At 48.3% G+C, this 12044-nt stretch overlaps 3 protein-coding genes across 3 annotated transcripts; 2 read left to right on the forward strand and 1 right to left on the reverse strand.

The window, feature by feature from the left end:
- The first annotated feature begins 7152 nt into the window (after positions 1-7152).
- On the forward strand, positions 7153-8247 carry SEPMUDRAFT_149775 (uncharacterized protein). Its single transcript, XM_016905761.1, has one exon. The coding sequence runs from the start codon at positions 7195-7197 to the stop codon at positions 7990-7992; it is 798 nt and encodes a 265-aa protein (XP_016760071.1). The 5' UTR covers positions 7153-7194; the 3' UTR covers positions 7993-8247.
- Positions 8248-8269: 22 nt separating this feature from the next.
- On the reverse strand, positions 8270-9932 carry SEPMUDRAFT_164290 (S-adenosyl-L-methionine-dependent methyltransferase). The gene is made up of 2 exons (XM_016908106.1): positions 8724-9932; positions 8270-8612 (listed from the first exon to the last, which is right to left on the reverse strand). Exons 1-2 carry the CDS (start codon positions 9671-9673, stop codon positions 8570-8572), a joined length of 993 nt encoding a protein of 330 aa, XP_016760072.1. The 5' UTR covers positions 9674-9932; the 3' UTR covers positions 8270-8569.
- A 465-nt stretch (positions 9933-10397) lies between these two features.
- Positions 10398-11934, forward strand: SEPMUDRAFT_46230 (cytochrome P450; the record flags this gene model as incomplete). The annotated part of the gene is made up of 3 exons (XM_016908989.1): positions 10398-10596; positions 10674-10870; positions 10933-11934. The coding sequence occupies 3 exons, from the start codon at positions 10398-10400 to the stop codon at positions 11932-11934; spliced, it is 1398 nt and encodes a 465-aa protein (XP_016760073.1).
- Positions 11935-12044: the final 110 nt, after the last annotated feature.

Consider the following 12044-nt stretch of genomic DNA (forward strand, 5'->3'; position numbering starts at 1 on the left):
TCGTTATAGAGCTGCGTTAGGATCCCGTATAGGCCGTAGTCGGACGCGTCGGTTTCTAGTCGTAGGGGCTTCGCCGGGTCGTAGTAGCGGAGTATAGGGGCGGAGGTAAACATCTGTTTTAACGCCTGAAACGCTGCCTCCCCGGCCTCCGTCTACTAAAATTCGCCTTTCTTTAGGAGGTTAGTTATCGGGGCTATTACCTTCGCGTACCCGGCTATAAAACGGCGGTAGAAGTTAGCGAACCTAAGGAATAACTGTAGTTCCCTTAGGTTAGTTAGCGAGGGCTACTTAGTAATAGTAGCGACCTTCTCGGGGTCGGTGTATATACCCTTACGGTTTACTCGGAATCTAAGGAACGATACCTCGCTTTACGCAAAGGTACACTTCTTTAGGTTAACGAACAATTCAGCCTGTTCTAGCCTAGCGAGTACCCGGCGAACCGCCTCCTAGTGCTTTTCGATGTTATCGTAGTAGGTATAGATAAGGATGTTATCTAGGTATATTACTAGGATGTTATCGAGCAGCCCGGCGAGGGCCCGGTTAACGTACGCCTAAAATGTAGCTAGGGCGTTAGTTAGCCCGAAGGGTATTACCTTATACTCGAAGTGCCTGTATCGCGTTCTGAAAGCGGTCTTCTATTCGTCGCCTTCGCGGATACGGATTCGGTAGTACGCGTCCTTAAGATCTAGAGAGGTAAAGTACTTAGCGCTAGTAAGGCGCGTAAGGCTTTCGTCAATAAGGGGAAGCGGGTATCGGTCCTTAATAGTAATCGAATTTAAGGCGCGGTAGTCGACGTATAATCGCAAGGTCCCGTCCTTCTTTAGTACGAATAGTAGCGGAGCCCCGGCGGGGCTAGTACTATATACAATCCGTCCCTGCTCTAACTCCTTACGGAGGTATTCCTAGAGGACTTCTAGCTCCCGCTAGGAGAGATAGTAGAGGGATCCGAAGGGCGGTTCCTTACTATCTATTAGTTCGATAGTATAGTCGGTTGCCTTATAGGCCGGAAGGATCGCCGCGGAGTCGTTGTCGAATATATAGCGATATCCTTCTAATATAGCGGGCAGGGAGACTTGTTTTGCCTCGCCTTAGTTAATCGCGTAAATCTAGAAGGTCGAGCCCTAACCTCCCCGGGGGTTCGCTAGGCGTAACTACCCTACTATATAGATAGGGGAGGAGTCTTCCTTCGATTCGCGCTTCAACCTCTTTAGGGAGACCCTCTCGAAGCTAGAGATTGTAAGTCCCTATCGCTATATACCGGGACCGTTCTAGATATCGATGCCTAGGGTCTTTAAGGAATGCCGGCTAAGGAGGATAGAAGGTCCGTCCTAGTCGATACCGTAGGCGAGAATCTTCGTAGTTCGGGTGTCTATACTAGAGTCGCTAAGTTTCAACTAGAACTCGTAGGCGCCGTAGTAGTAGGTTTCGTAGGTCGATAGCTATCTAAGTAACGGGAGTTAGGCCTCGATTCGGGGTAGGCCTATTTCTACCGCTACCTTCTAGCTGATCGTAGTTACCTAGGCGTACGTGTCGAGGGCGACCCGTATAGGTTTCATACCTCCGCTAGTAATAACAGTTCCTACTATTTCGACAATGTCCCTAGATTTAACAGGTCGGGGCCCTGTCGCGTCCTAAGTGTTCGTAATAAGCCTAATCAGTTTTTTGGCTAGACGGGGGTCCGGTTAGGATTACCGCGCTTTGATAGGTAGTCTAGGCGAATATAACCTATCTTACCGTACTCGTAGCACTTTAGTCCTAAGTAATCCCCTTTGTCTAGAGCGGCTTTTGTAGTAGCGCCCGATTTCGGGGCTTTAGCCGCGTTAGTACGCGGTTCCCTAGCGTCTCTCCGGCGATCTCGATCTTTGGATTTTGGCTTATTGCTACTAGTCCGCCCTTTACCGCCTTAGGTCCTCGGGTAGTTCTTCTCGATCTAGGTCGCTAGGTTAACTAACTTGTCCCGTATTTTAGAGATAGAATTGTAATCGACGATCCGTCGGCGGGTCTCCGGGTATAACCGGGCGAAGAACTAGTATAGCTATTGTTCTAGAGTATACCGTTCTAGCTATACCTCGAAAGTCTCTAGGTATATTAGGAACTCCCTTAGAGACTAGTTAGTATGTTGTTTAGCGGATATATAGTCTAGGTAAGCCTAAAGCAGTCGAGCGTTAGGATCGTCTAGGAGGTTAAGTAGGAACTGCTTAAAGTTATCCTAAGTCGTATCCTTACGCTCGGCCTCGGTTATCCGCTACTAGTATACGTACTAGCGGTCCCTCGGGGTATATCCCTTAGAGAGGTACTGTATTGCCTAGATATACTTCTCGGCTTCCTATTAGAAGGATCGTAGATTCTAGAGGAATACGACTTCGTACGATATTACGAAGTCGCCGTATTCTTTTAAGGACCTCCCCTCGTATTCGCTAGGGGCTTTTACCGAGCGTTTAGGAGGAGGGGCAATATCGGTTTCTATAGTATACCGCTTGTAACCGTAGCTACTCTAGAGGTCGGCTATTTCTTGGATTAGTAGCAGACGTTCCTTTTCCGCCCGTAGGCGGGCGATGTCTTTCTAAAGGTCGCTTAGCTCCTTATGTTCGACGATAATTTCCGGCTCGGAATCGTTCGCGTCTTCTAGCTAGATACTAGCGAGAGCTTCTATAGATTCCTCCTAGTTAAGTAGTTCCTAAACTCGTCCTACTTCGATATCCGTAGAGGAAGATTATTTAGCAGAGGCCTGTTCTAGTATAGAGGGGTTCCCCGGCGAGTCGCTAGGATTCTGTCTAGTAGAACGTCCTCCTGCTATTGTTCGGACCTTTCCCTTATAGTTAAGGTACGAGAGTTATTATATAATAGTTCTATAAGCGTAAGGGTATACGTAATAGAGGTCCAAGGTATAAAAGGTATAAACAATATACGGCTTACTAACTAAGGTATAATAACTCTGCCCTTCCTTTCTAGAGGAGGGCCCTCGCTATATATATAAGCTATTCTATTGTCTACTCCTCGCTACCGGCACCGCCTCCTCTCAGGCAGCAGCCGATAACCGGTTCCCTTAGGAACCCTCTTGATTTAGAACGTCTCCGATCGGTAGGGCATCCCTTCTATACCGGATCGCCGGGGGTCCGCGAGGGCTTCCCGTCCTACGCGGCACGCCCCGCCCGCCTCGCCGGGGGTTCGCTAGGGCTTCTCTGCCCTAGCGTGTTATATATATAGTACGGCGTCGTAGGGGGTACGTATACCGGAGGCTATTATTAAGACACTCGAATAGAGTCTAGAAGGGTTTAGTAAAAGCCTTACCCCTACTCGCTATACTACTTATTAATTCTAGGTAGATTTAGAGGCTTTTCTACCTAACGAGACATATAAGTAGTATAAGGTTAATCTGCTTACGAGCTGTAGTCTCTCTCTACCTATTAGTAGAGCGTCCTTTGACTAATTGACTAGCGATCGTACGTACGAGTTAGTATATATTATACTGCGAATGTTAATTAGTAAGCATATTACCTCTAGGAAACTACCTATTCTTAGTAAGCTTAAGAAGCTACTAGCCGTACGGAATTAGATCCCCCGACGTAAGAGATAGGAGGTATTCGTCCGTTATATTTAATATAGTATACCGAATATAAACTAGGACTATAGTACGGTCGATTTCGAGTTTATATAATATAACAAAGAGGGCGGAGGGGCCGCGGGGCGCGGGGCGCGGGGTAGGGCGCCGGGGTAAGGGGTAGAGGTAGAGGTAAGTAAAAAATTCTATTAGCTTTTCTTCGGCGAGCCTAGCTATAAGCGGCGATAAGGTAAAACCATTCGTATACTCGCTATATTACTTATACTTCCTCCCTCTCTTACTATATACTTTATAACCCCTATCGTAGCTATATCTATATTATAGTTGTAGCTACCTAAGTTATAGGCCGAGTACTATCTAGTTTAGATATAGATCTACTATAAGACGACGTTCGGCAAGTTTACTTATTATAGCTAATATAAATAGCTGAATCCGGACGGTCTAACGGAGCGATTTATACGAGAGCTATTAACCGTACTCGAGATACGCCCTCGGCCTATACTAACCGCGTCGAATATACCGGCTCCGTTAGCCTAGCCTATACCGATAGTATTAGTACCGGCTCTACTAGTAAGGATAAGTAGCTTTTCTAACGGCGAGATTTAATAAGTCGCCTAATAAGCTAGGGTTTCTAGATATTCGATATAATCCCCTAGTACGCGAATAACGAGCGTACTAGTACTAATACGTATTACCGATAGAGAGCCGCTACCGTAGTCGCCCTCTATACCGGTACTAGACTAGTTATCTACTATTAACAGTCCGCGCCGGCGTCGACCCCGACGCCGACGACGACGACGACGACGTTAGCCGTAGCCTAGAGGTCGCTAACCGTCTACTTTACGTATACCTATAGGGTCTATACCTAGCGCTAGGTACTTAAACTAGAGAAGAAGACAAAAGTAGCAAAGTAGGACCTCTAGTAAGCAGAGCTCGTACTAATAGTACCTAATAACTTTACTAACTCTAACCGCCTCGCCGAGGACGATAATACTAGCCTCGTAGACTTCCTACTTAAGCGTATCGACCCCGACGACCTTCCGGTATAGCTAATCTATAAAATCCCCGACTTTAAGAGTATAATACTAGTAACTAGCTTCGATAAGGACGGCAAACCCCTTAAGGTATTATAGAAAGCAACGAGAACACCTATCGTCGCGGACGCTATAGCTATATTCTAGATACTAGGGCCCCGAACGACCGCTCGCTTATATAAGGTTACGATCGTTATCTAGTTAAGAAAGTATCTACCGTCGCTAAAGCCGAAGAATCTGAAGCGTAAGGATAGGAGAAGTACTATAATCGACGAGCCCCCCCTCGAGTTATACTTACTACCTATAATACGCAAGCCTACTATACTAATCGAGAGTATTAAGTACGACTTAGACAAGCTTTTTATTAAGAAAGAGAAGGGATTAGGGTAGACATACTTAGTAATTAATACGAGGCAGCCGCTAGAGGTATAGGACCTCTCGGGCGACGGCGATAACACGACGACACGACGAGAAGGGGGTAGGTCCGGCGTAACGCTAGCAGTAGATAGCGACGGAGAGAAGATTAGTACTATAACAAGAAGGGCGGTAGCGGTAGCAAAGGCTCGGGGTTAACTTACTAGCGCTCGCGGCCGTACTTATAGGTAGGTAGGCGCTAAAGGTACTTAACTATATATAAACGGTACAGCTTTAATAGCGACGTACCCGGAGGGGGAGGGGGGGGCAATATTAGACAGTTTAATTACTACTTAATTCAATTATTCTATTTGATATATAGCTTACTAGACTATCGTATTACTACTAGTACTATTACTGCTAGTACTATTACTACTAGTACTATTACTACTAGTAGATGCCTAATCTAATATAGTCGGTAGCGCAATACCCCTCTCGGGCTATAAGCGAGTAGCGAGGGTATATATCTTACCGCTAACCTAATTAAATCTGCCCTTAAAGAAGCTAATCTAACTGCGCGCGTACCTATCTAAGCTATCTACTCGTACCTCGATAGCGGCGACTCGCCGAGTAAGACGTACTAGCTTACTACTATCTATATCTTCTATAGGCTAACCGGCATTATACCCTACCTTTACGTATCGCTTATAATAAGTATATATCTTGCTATTTACCCGGTCTACCTTATACGGAACGGCTAGGCCCGGACGAGTATAGTAATAGTACGGATCTAGCGCGTTAATCCCCTTATAAGTCTCTATAATTCGGCCGGCCTAGTCGAATTTCTATAGGTTATTCTTCGTAATCTTCTTCTTCTTAGTATCCTTACCGTTCGCCTCGTTAAGCTAGCCCTACTACTTCTCGGCAGCGTAAAACTAGAAATCGGCGGCTTTAGTAGTCGTAGGGCGGCGAGGGTAGGGATCAATAGGCAGGGTACTACTATAGAGAAAGAGAGAGAGTTAGTAGTAAGTTACAATAAGCGCCGAGGACAGCGCTACTAAGGACAGCGCCGCCGAGGATAGCGCCGCCGGCCGAAGGTTATACTCGGTATTATTATCTATTGTATTATCTATCTTATTACTCTTATCCGGCGTCGGATCTACCGTTAGATCCGGCGTTAGAGGCTCTATCTAACTGTCTATCTAACCGTCTATCTAATCTACCGGGTCTAAGTCGTCGTCCTCGTTATAGCGCGCTTCGAAGGCTTATAGCGCTTCGAACGTAGTTATAGCATTATCGCCTTTTTATAGTATCTCGAGCGCGAGCGTTACGTTCGCGATAATACTATAGGCTTAGTTAGCGTACGCTATAAGTACTATAGCGAGCGTACTCTTACTTAGCTCGGTAGGGTATAGTTATAGTAGTAGTAGTAGTAGTAGTAGTAGTAGTAGTAGTAGTAGTAGTAGTAGTAGTAGTAGTAGTAGTAGTAGTAGTAGTAGTAGTAGTAGTAGTAGTACTAGAAATATATATATAGTTCGTACTTTAATAGCAATAGCGGCGGCGGCGACGACTTGATAAGTGACTTATAGCAACAAAGCGGTAGTAGTAACAAAGCTATACGCCGCATGCGGCGACGACGGCGACGGTAAGGTAAGGTGCCGCATACGGCGACGGTGAGGTGTAGAATCAAAGAAAGGTGCTGTATGCAGTAGATTCATAAGGTAAGGTACGTTCATGAGAATTGGCCACTTTGGCCTTCCGTCGGAGACTACACTTTGGGGTCTTGGCATGGTCCACTGCCTTTACCTTCTACCTCCCCTCCAACTCCTGTTCACCATCAAGTTGTTCATTCTGTTTTCCCGTCGTCTCCTCAATCCTCAACTCCTGTGGGCGTACTAGGTATCATCCTTGCGTCGCCTCGGTGATCAGTATGCCCGTTGTCATATTCTACGATGCCGGGGTGGAGAGAGAGTGACGCACAACCAACTGACGCATCAATCAAGCTTGTGCTGTTGTGTCACCCAATTACGCTGATTGACCATGTCCGATCGCTGCAGGCAGTCAATGGTATCGAATCGATGCCGCACATTGGTGGACCCGGTGTTTTCTATTACCGGTCACAGCCTCACTGGTATGTAGCATGATCTACTCCTCGATATATAGAGAGAAGATATCTCTTGTCAGATTTCCATTGCTACCCAGGCAAGTCTCATTTTCATCATCATCATCATCATCACAATCATCATGGTCAAATACACACTGTGCGGCGCTACAGGTGGCACGGGAAGGTCGATCTTGCGATGCCTACTCGCCAACCCACCTCAAGATCTGGAATTGAATATCTTTCTCCGCAACAAGAAGAAGCTCCTAGGCCAATTCCCCGATCTCGAGACCAATCCATCCTTTGCACTCAAAATTTTCGAAGGCCAGAACACCGATCACGAGCTATGGAAACAAGCCCTATCAGGCACCGATGTAATATTCATGTGCATAGCCACCAACGAAAGTAAAAAGGGTATGAGCCTCTTCAGCGACACTGCCGAAGCAGTCACCAAAGCCCTCCAAGAACTCCAAAGCGAGCAGCAACAATCTTACAAAACCCCTTCCATCCTCATCCTACGAGCCATCCCCCTCAACGAAAAATTTAATCCCGGAACCAATTCCCCCGCCTTCCTCTTCTTCGCCCTCCGATATTTATACGACGCAATGGTCGACGCCAACAAAATCTACGAAACCCGAGTGAAAGAGTATCCTGGTCTCCTCGATATCATCTACGTAGATCCACCTGCCATCCACGATGAAAATGGCACAACTTGTACGGGGTACCGATTAGATGTCGAACCGTACAACGAACAAGACTCGGCTGCGGGACATAATCTCAGTTATGCAGATCTCGGAGCAGCATACTGTGAAATTGCGCTGCGAAGGAAAGAATTCCGGGGCCAAGGAGTTGCTGTGACTGCTACTGGTCCTGTTAAGACGACGTGGGGGAGTAATATGTATTTTCTTGCTGGTGGCATCTTGGGGAGATTCTGGGGTTGAAGAAAGTCTTTTTTTAAGAGGGGTCAATAGGTATGGAAGGTAATGATATGTTCACATCACAAGGGTTGGCGCCGCAGGTTGTATGCAAGTACAGGTTACATGCATCTATTCTTATTTCAGGTAATTTGTGTTTGGAGTATAGTAAAGAGTGTTGCATGTGGTTGCTTTGACACTCATGACTCAGCTGTACCTACCTTACCTTAATTACCTTACATACTTATCCTACCTTAATGTATGTAGTCAGGTACTCTCAATCATCAACCTCTGGCAGACTGTACAGAATTTTCACTTTAGATAGTGCGAATGCCAATCGGAAGTTGCAAAGTCGCTCTCCTGCCACTTTGCTAGGTAGGTACCTGCAGAAAGTTACCTCCATACAAGGAAGGCTGCATCCAACACAGAAGCTCTTCTTTGCATTTTCGTCTCGTACGCGATATTTGCGTGCATCTACTTCCTCGCTCGCTCGTCACAACAATTTGTCTGTGTGTACATCACATGTGAAAAAGTACAGCATTCGCTAAGAAAAGAATCGCTTCAAATCATATCATATCATTTCCGTCTCTCCTTCGTCCTCTCTTCACGTTGTAGCGTCATATGGCTTTTGACCATAGACGATATATCTGCACGAAAATGGATCGTTAGCGTCTATGTCGTTTATAATACCTGATTCAAGCAACTCTCGTAAGAGTTTCCTTTGTTGTTTCCTTCTTTTCTCTTATGAACACACTTACAATGGACAATACGTATGGTAAGCCTTCTTCTTCCACTCATTTCGTACTTCCATGAGCAAGACTTCCATCTCGGGCACACTCCATCCCAATCCCATCGTAAACGTTCTCACACTCAAGCCACTGAGCCCGTCGAGCAGCCCGACGAGGAAGAGTAAACCCGCTTGCCGAAGTCTTTTATCTTTCGGCCAAGGTCCCACGGGGATTTTAAAAGGTTTGATGGCGCAGTTGATGAAGCCGGCAGCTTCCATTTTCTGCTTCATAACAGTTGGATAGCAGCGTCCCGTTAAGCCGAAATTGGAAATTCCTTGCTGCCAGAGGTCTTCCCAGCGTTGCACGGCGCTGTCGGCGGGCATGGTGCCATCGTCGGAAGCGAATTGAAGGTCGAATTCTTGGTTTTCCACCCAGCCTCCGGGCTCGAGGCTATTCCATGCTTGAGAGTAGAACATGTCCCAAGATTTGAGGGAGAAGCCGTTCATGAGTCGCGTGTGGATGAAGTCGAAGCGCTGGCTGAATGTCCAAGGCTCGTCGGCGTCCATGACTTGAAATTCGAGATTCGGAGGGACTGCAGTGGGTTGAATTGGTGACAAGTCGATTCCGATGACTTGGGCGGACGGATGATCGTCTGCTACGTCTATGGCCCAAATTCCCGTGCCCGTGCCCACGTCTAAGATCATGCGAGGATGTTGCACGGGACAATGCCAGTGCTTCTCCTCGAGCGTCAGACGCATGCTGTGGTAGGTGATGTCCATTCGCTCCTGTTCGGACTCGTCGTTGGGCAGAGCATATCTCTTGTCCCGCCGAAACGCATGGTAGGTTCTGCCGTTTTCCTCTTCGTAGTCAAAAATGCTGGAAGCGACGGATTCGGTGGAGAGGTAGCCCTCTTCGTAGCCAGAGTCGTCGGAGAAGGCATCGACGTCCCTGGCTTCCATGTTGACATCATTGAGCTCCATCGCAGGCAGCAGCAGCAGCAGTGTTCACGAATGCGGAAAAGAAGGCCAACAGTCAGTATGCAGCAGCGATGAGGAAGAATACCGAGTGAGATCTAGTGGCGGTAGGAGATTACTGCATCTGCGTCGTCGAGGCTCGAGCAGGACAGCAGTAGAGTAGTAATAATAGTAGTAGTAGAGTAAGTATATGGGAGGGATCTCAGGTGGCGCCGGGCTGGCCCATGATGTCTTGCATGCAGGAAATATAGTTGATAGTAAATATGTTCGAGTAGGAGCGGGAGGTTGATAATCAGAAGGGATATGGATGATTCTGTGGAGGCCCTGGGCGTGCGGAGGTGTAGCTCGATCGAGGCGTTCTATACATAGTCTTGCATCGGCCGATGCCCTCCGTGAGATGTGTGTACCTGAGGTATAAAGACAATATTGATGGTTGATCACGTGACTTGCATATCTAGGTATCGACGAGGAGAAACTGAGAGAGAGAGAGTTGCGGCACTTGGCCTTCCCGCTTCGCCAAGCCTCGCGCCGCTCGTCTCCCCCGTCAGCCGTGCGCGCGTCCCGTCTTGTCCCAACCAGGCGCAAGCACCGCGATAGGTGGTAGCTGTTCTAGCCTTCTAGGCCAGGCCACTTGTAGGAGGTTGAGGTGGAGAGGAGGTACATGTACATGTAGGAAGAGTAGATTGGATGGCACTCATCCCACCCATATCCATAGTCCCATACCGACAACATGGCTCTGCTCTCCAGCTTCGCCGTTGCACTGCTCACCGTGCTCGTCTTGTACTACTGCGTCGGTGCCATCCTGGGCTATCGCCGACTGCGCCAATTCCCAGGCCCTCCCCTCGCCAGCCTCTCTCGCTTCTGGCTGTTCTGGAAAGAATGTCGAGGCAGCCTCCCATCGGCCCAAGTTGCCGCTCTCGCCAAATATGGTAATGCGTCGTCCATGTCTGATGATCGCCATGATGATGAGTCGGCGATGATGGAAATGAAGCTGACGAGGCCACAGGATCTCCGGCCCGTATTGGCCATGACCTGCTTGTGACAGACGATGCTGATCTGATTCGTCACATGTATGGGACGACCTCCCGATGGACGAGATCGGGTTGGTATGATGCAATGCGAATGGATCCACGCCAAGACAACGTCTTTTCGACTCGCAATGAAAAGGCACACACGGACCTGAGGGCGAAGGAAGCTGGCGGAGTGCGTGCTCGGATGGGTTCGGCAGTGACTGCGATTATGTAAACTGACTGACATGCGTGTAGTACAACGGCCGCGATATCAACACGCTCGAGCCTGACATTGATGCCCGAATCAGCGACCTGGTGGAACTGATCCGGAAATATGAGGGCCAATCAGTCGATTTCGCCCCCAAAGTCCGCTATTTCGTGCTCGACACCTTGAGCACCGTGGCCTTTGGGCGCCCCTTTGGATTCATGGCTGCTGACAAGGACAAATGGGACTATTGCCAGACATCCGACGATTTCACCCTCTTCCTGGGCTTGACAGCCAACCACAGCTCCATCAGATGGCTGCTCAGTCAGCCGTGGATACAAGCTCTGGCTGCTCCCAAGACGACTGACCAGACTGGCATCGGACCCGCGCTTGCCTTTGCCCATGCCGCAGTATCAGAGAGGTATGGACCAGACGCAAAAGTTCGAAAGGACATGCTCGGGCACTTTGTGAGCAAAGGCCTCTCCCAAGTACAGTGTGAATGCGAGGCTTTCTTACAGATTATGGCGGGCACCGATTCTACGGCTACAGTACTGAGATGTGCAATCTTCTCTCTTGCTGGGAATCCTAGGGTCTACACCAGATTGCGAGCGGAGATCGATGGTGCTATACGCGGTACTACATCAGAGATCAAATATACCGACACGTTGAAGCTGGAGTACTTGAAGGCGGTCATTTGGGAAGTGATCCGGCTGTTTCCTCCGCTTTTTGGTCTGAAGGAGAAGCGCGCGCCTCCTGGTGGGGATGAGTTCAATGGCGTCTTCTACCCCGAAGGAACCGGTGTGGCGATATGTGACGAGGCCGTCATGAGGAAGAAAGAAATCTTTGGCGAAGATGTGCACATGTTCCGACCCGAGAGATTACTGGAAGGTGATCAAGCTCTGCGCCGGCACCGCATGCAGACCATCGAGGTCGCCTTTGGCCACGGCAGGTATCTGTGTCTCGGCAAGCACATTGCCATGATTGAGTTGCACAAGGCCGTTGTTGCGGTACGTTTAGTACACTCCCCTCCTCCTGATGCCGACCGAGTGTAGACTGAGGCTGACTTGAGAGCAGATCATCCGCTCTTTCGATTTCGCAATAGCAGATCCGATGCGAGGTGTCGATGATGTGCTGCACAACGTCCACATGCACAAAAACATGA

Source organism: Sphaerulina musiva (genome assembly GCF_000320565.1).
Source record: "Sphaerulina musiva SO2202 unplaced genomic scaffold SEPMUscaffold_6, whole genome shotgun sequence".
NCBI lineage: Eukaryota > Fungi > Ascomycota > Dothideomycetes > Mycosphaerellales > Mycosphaerellaceae > Sphaerulina > Sphaerulina musiva.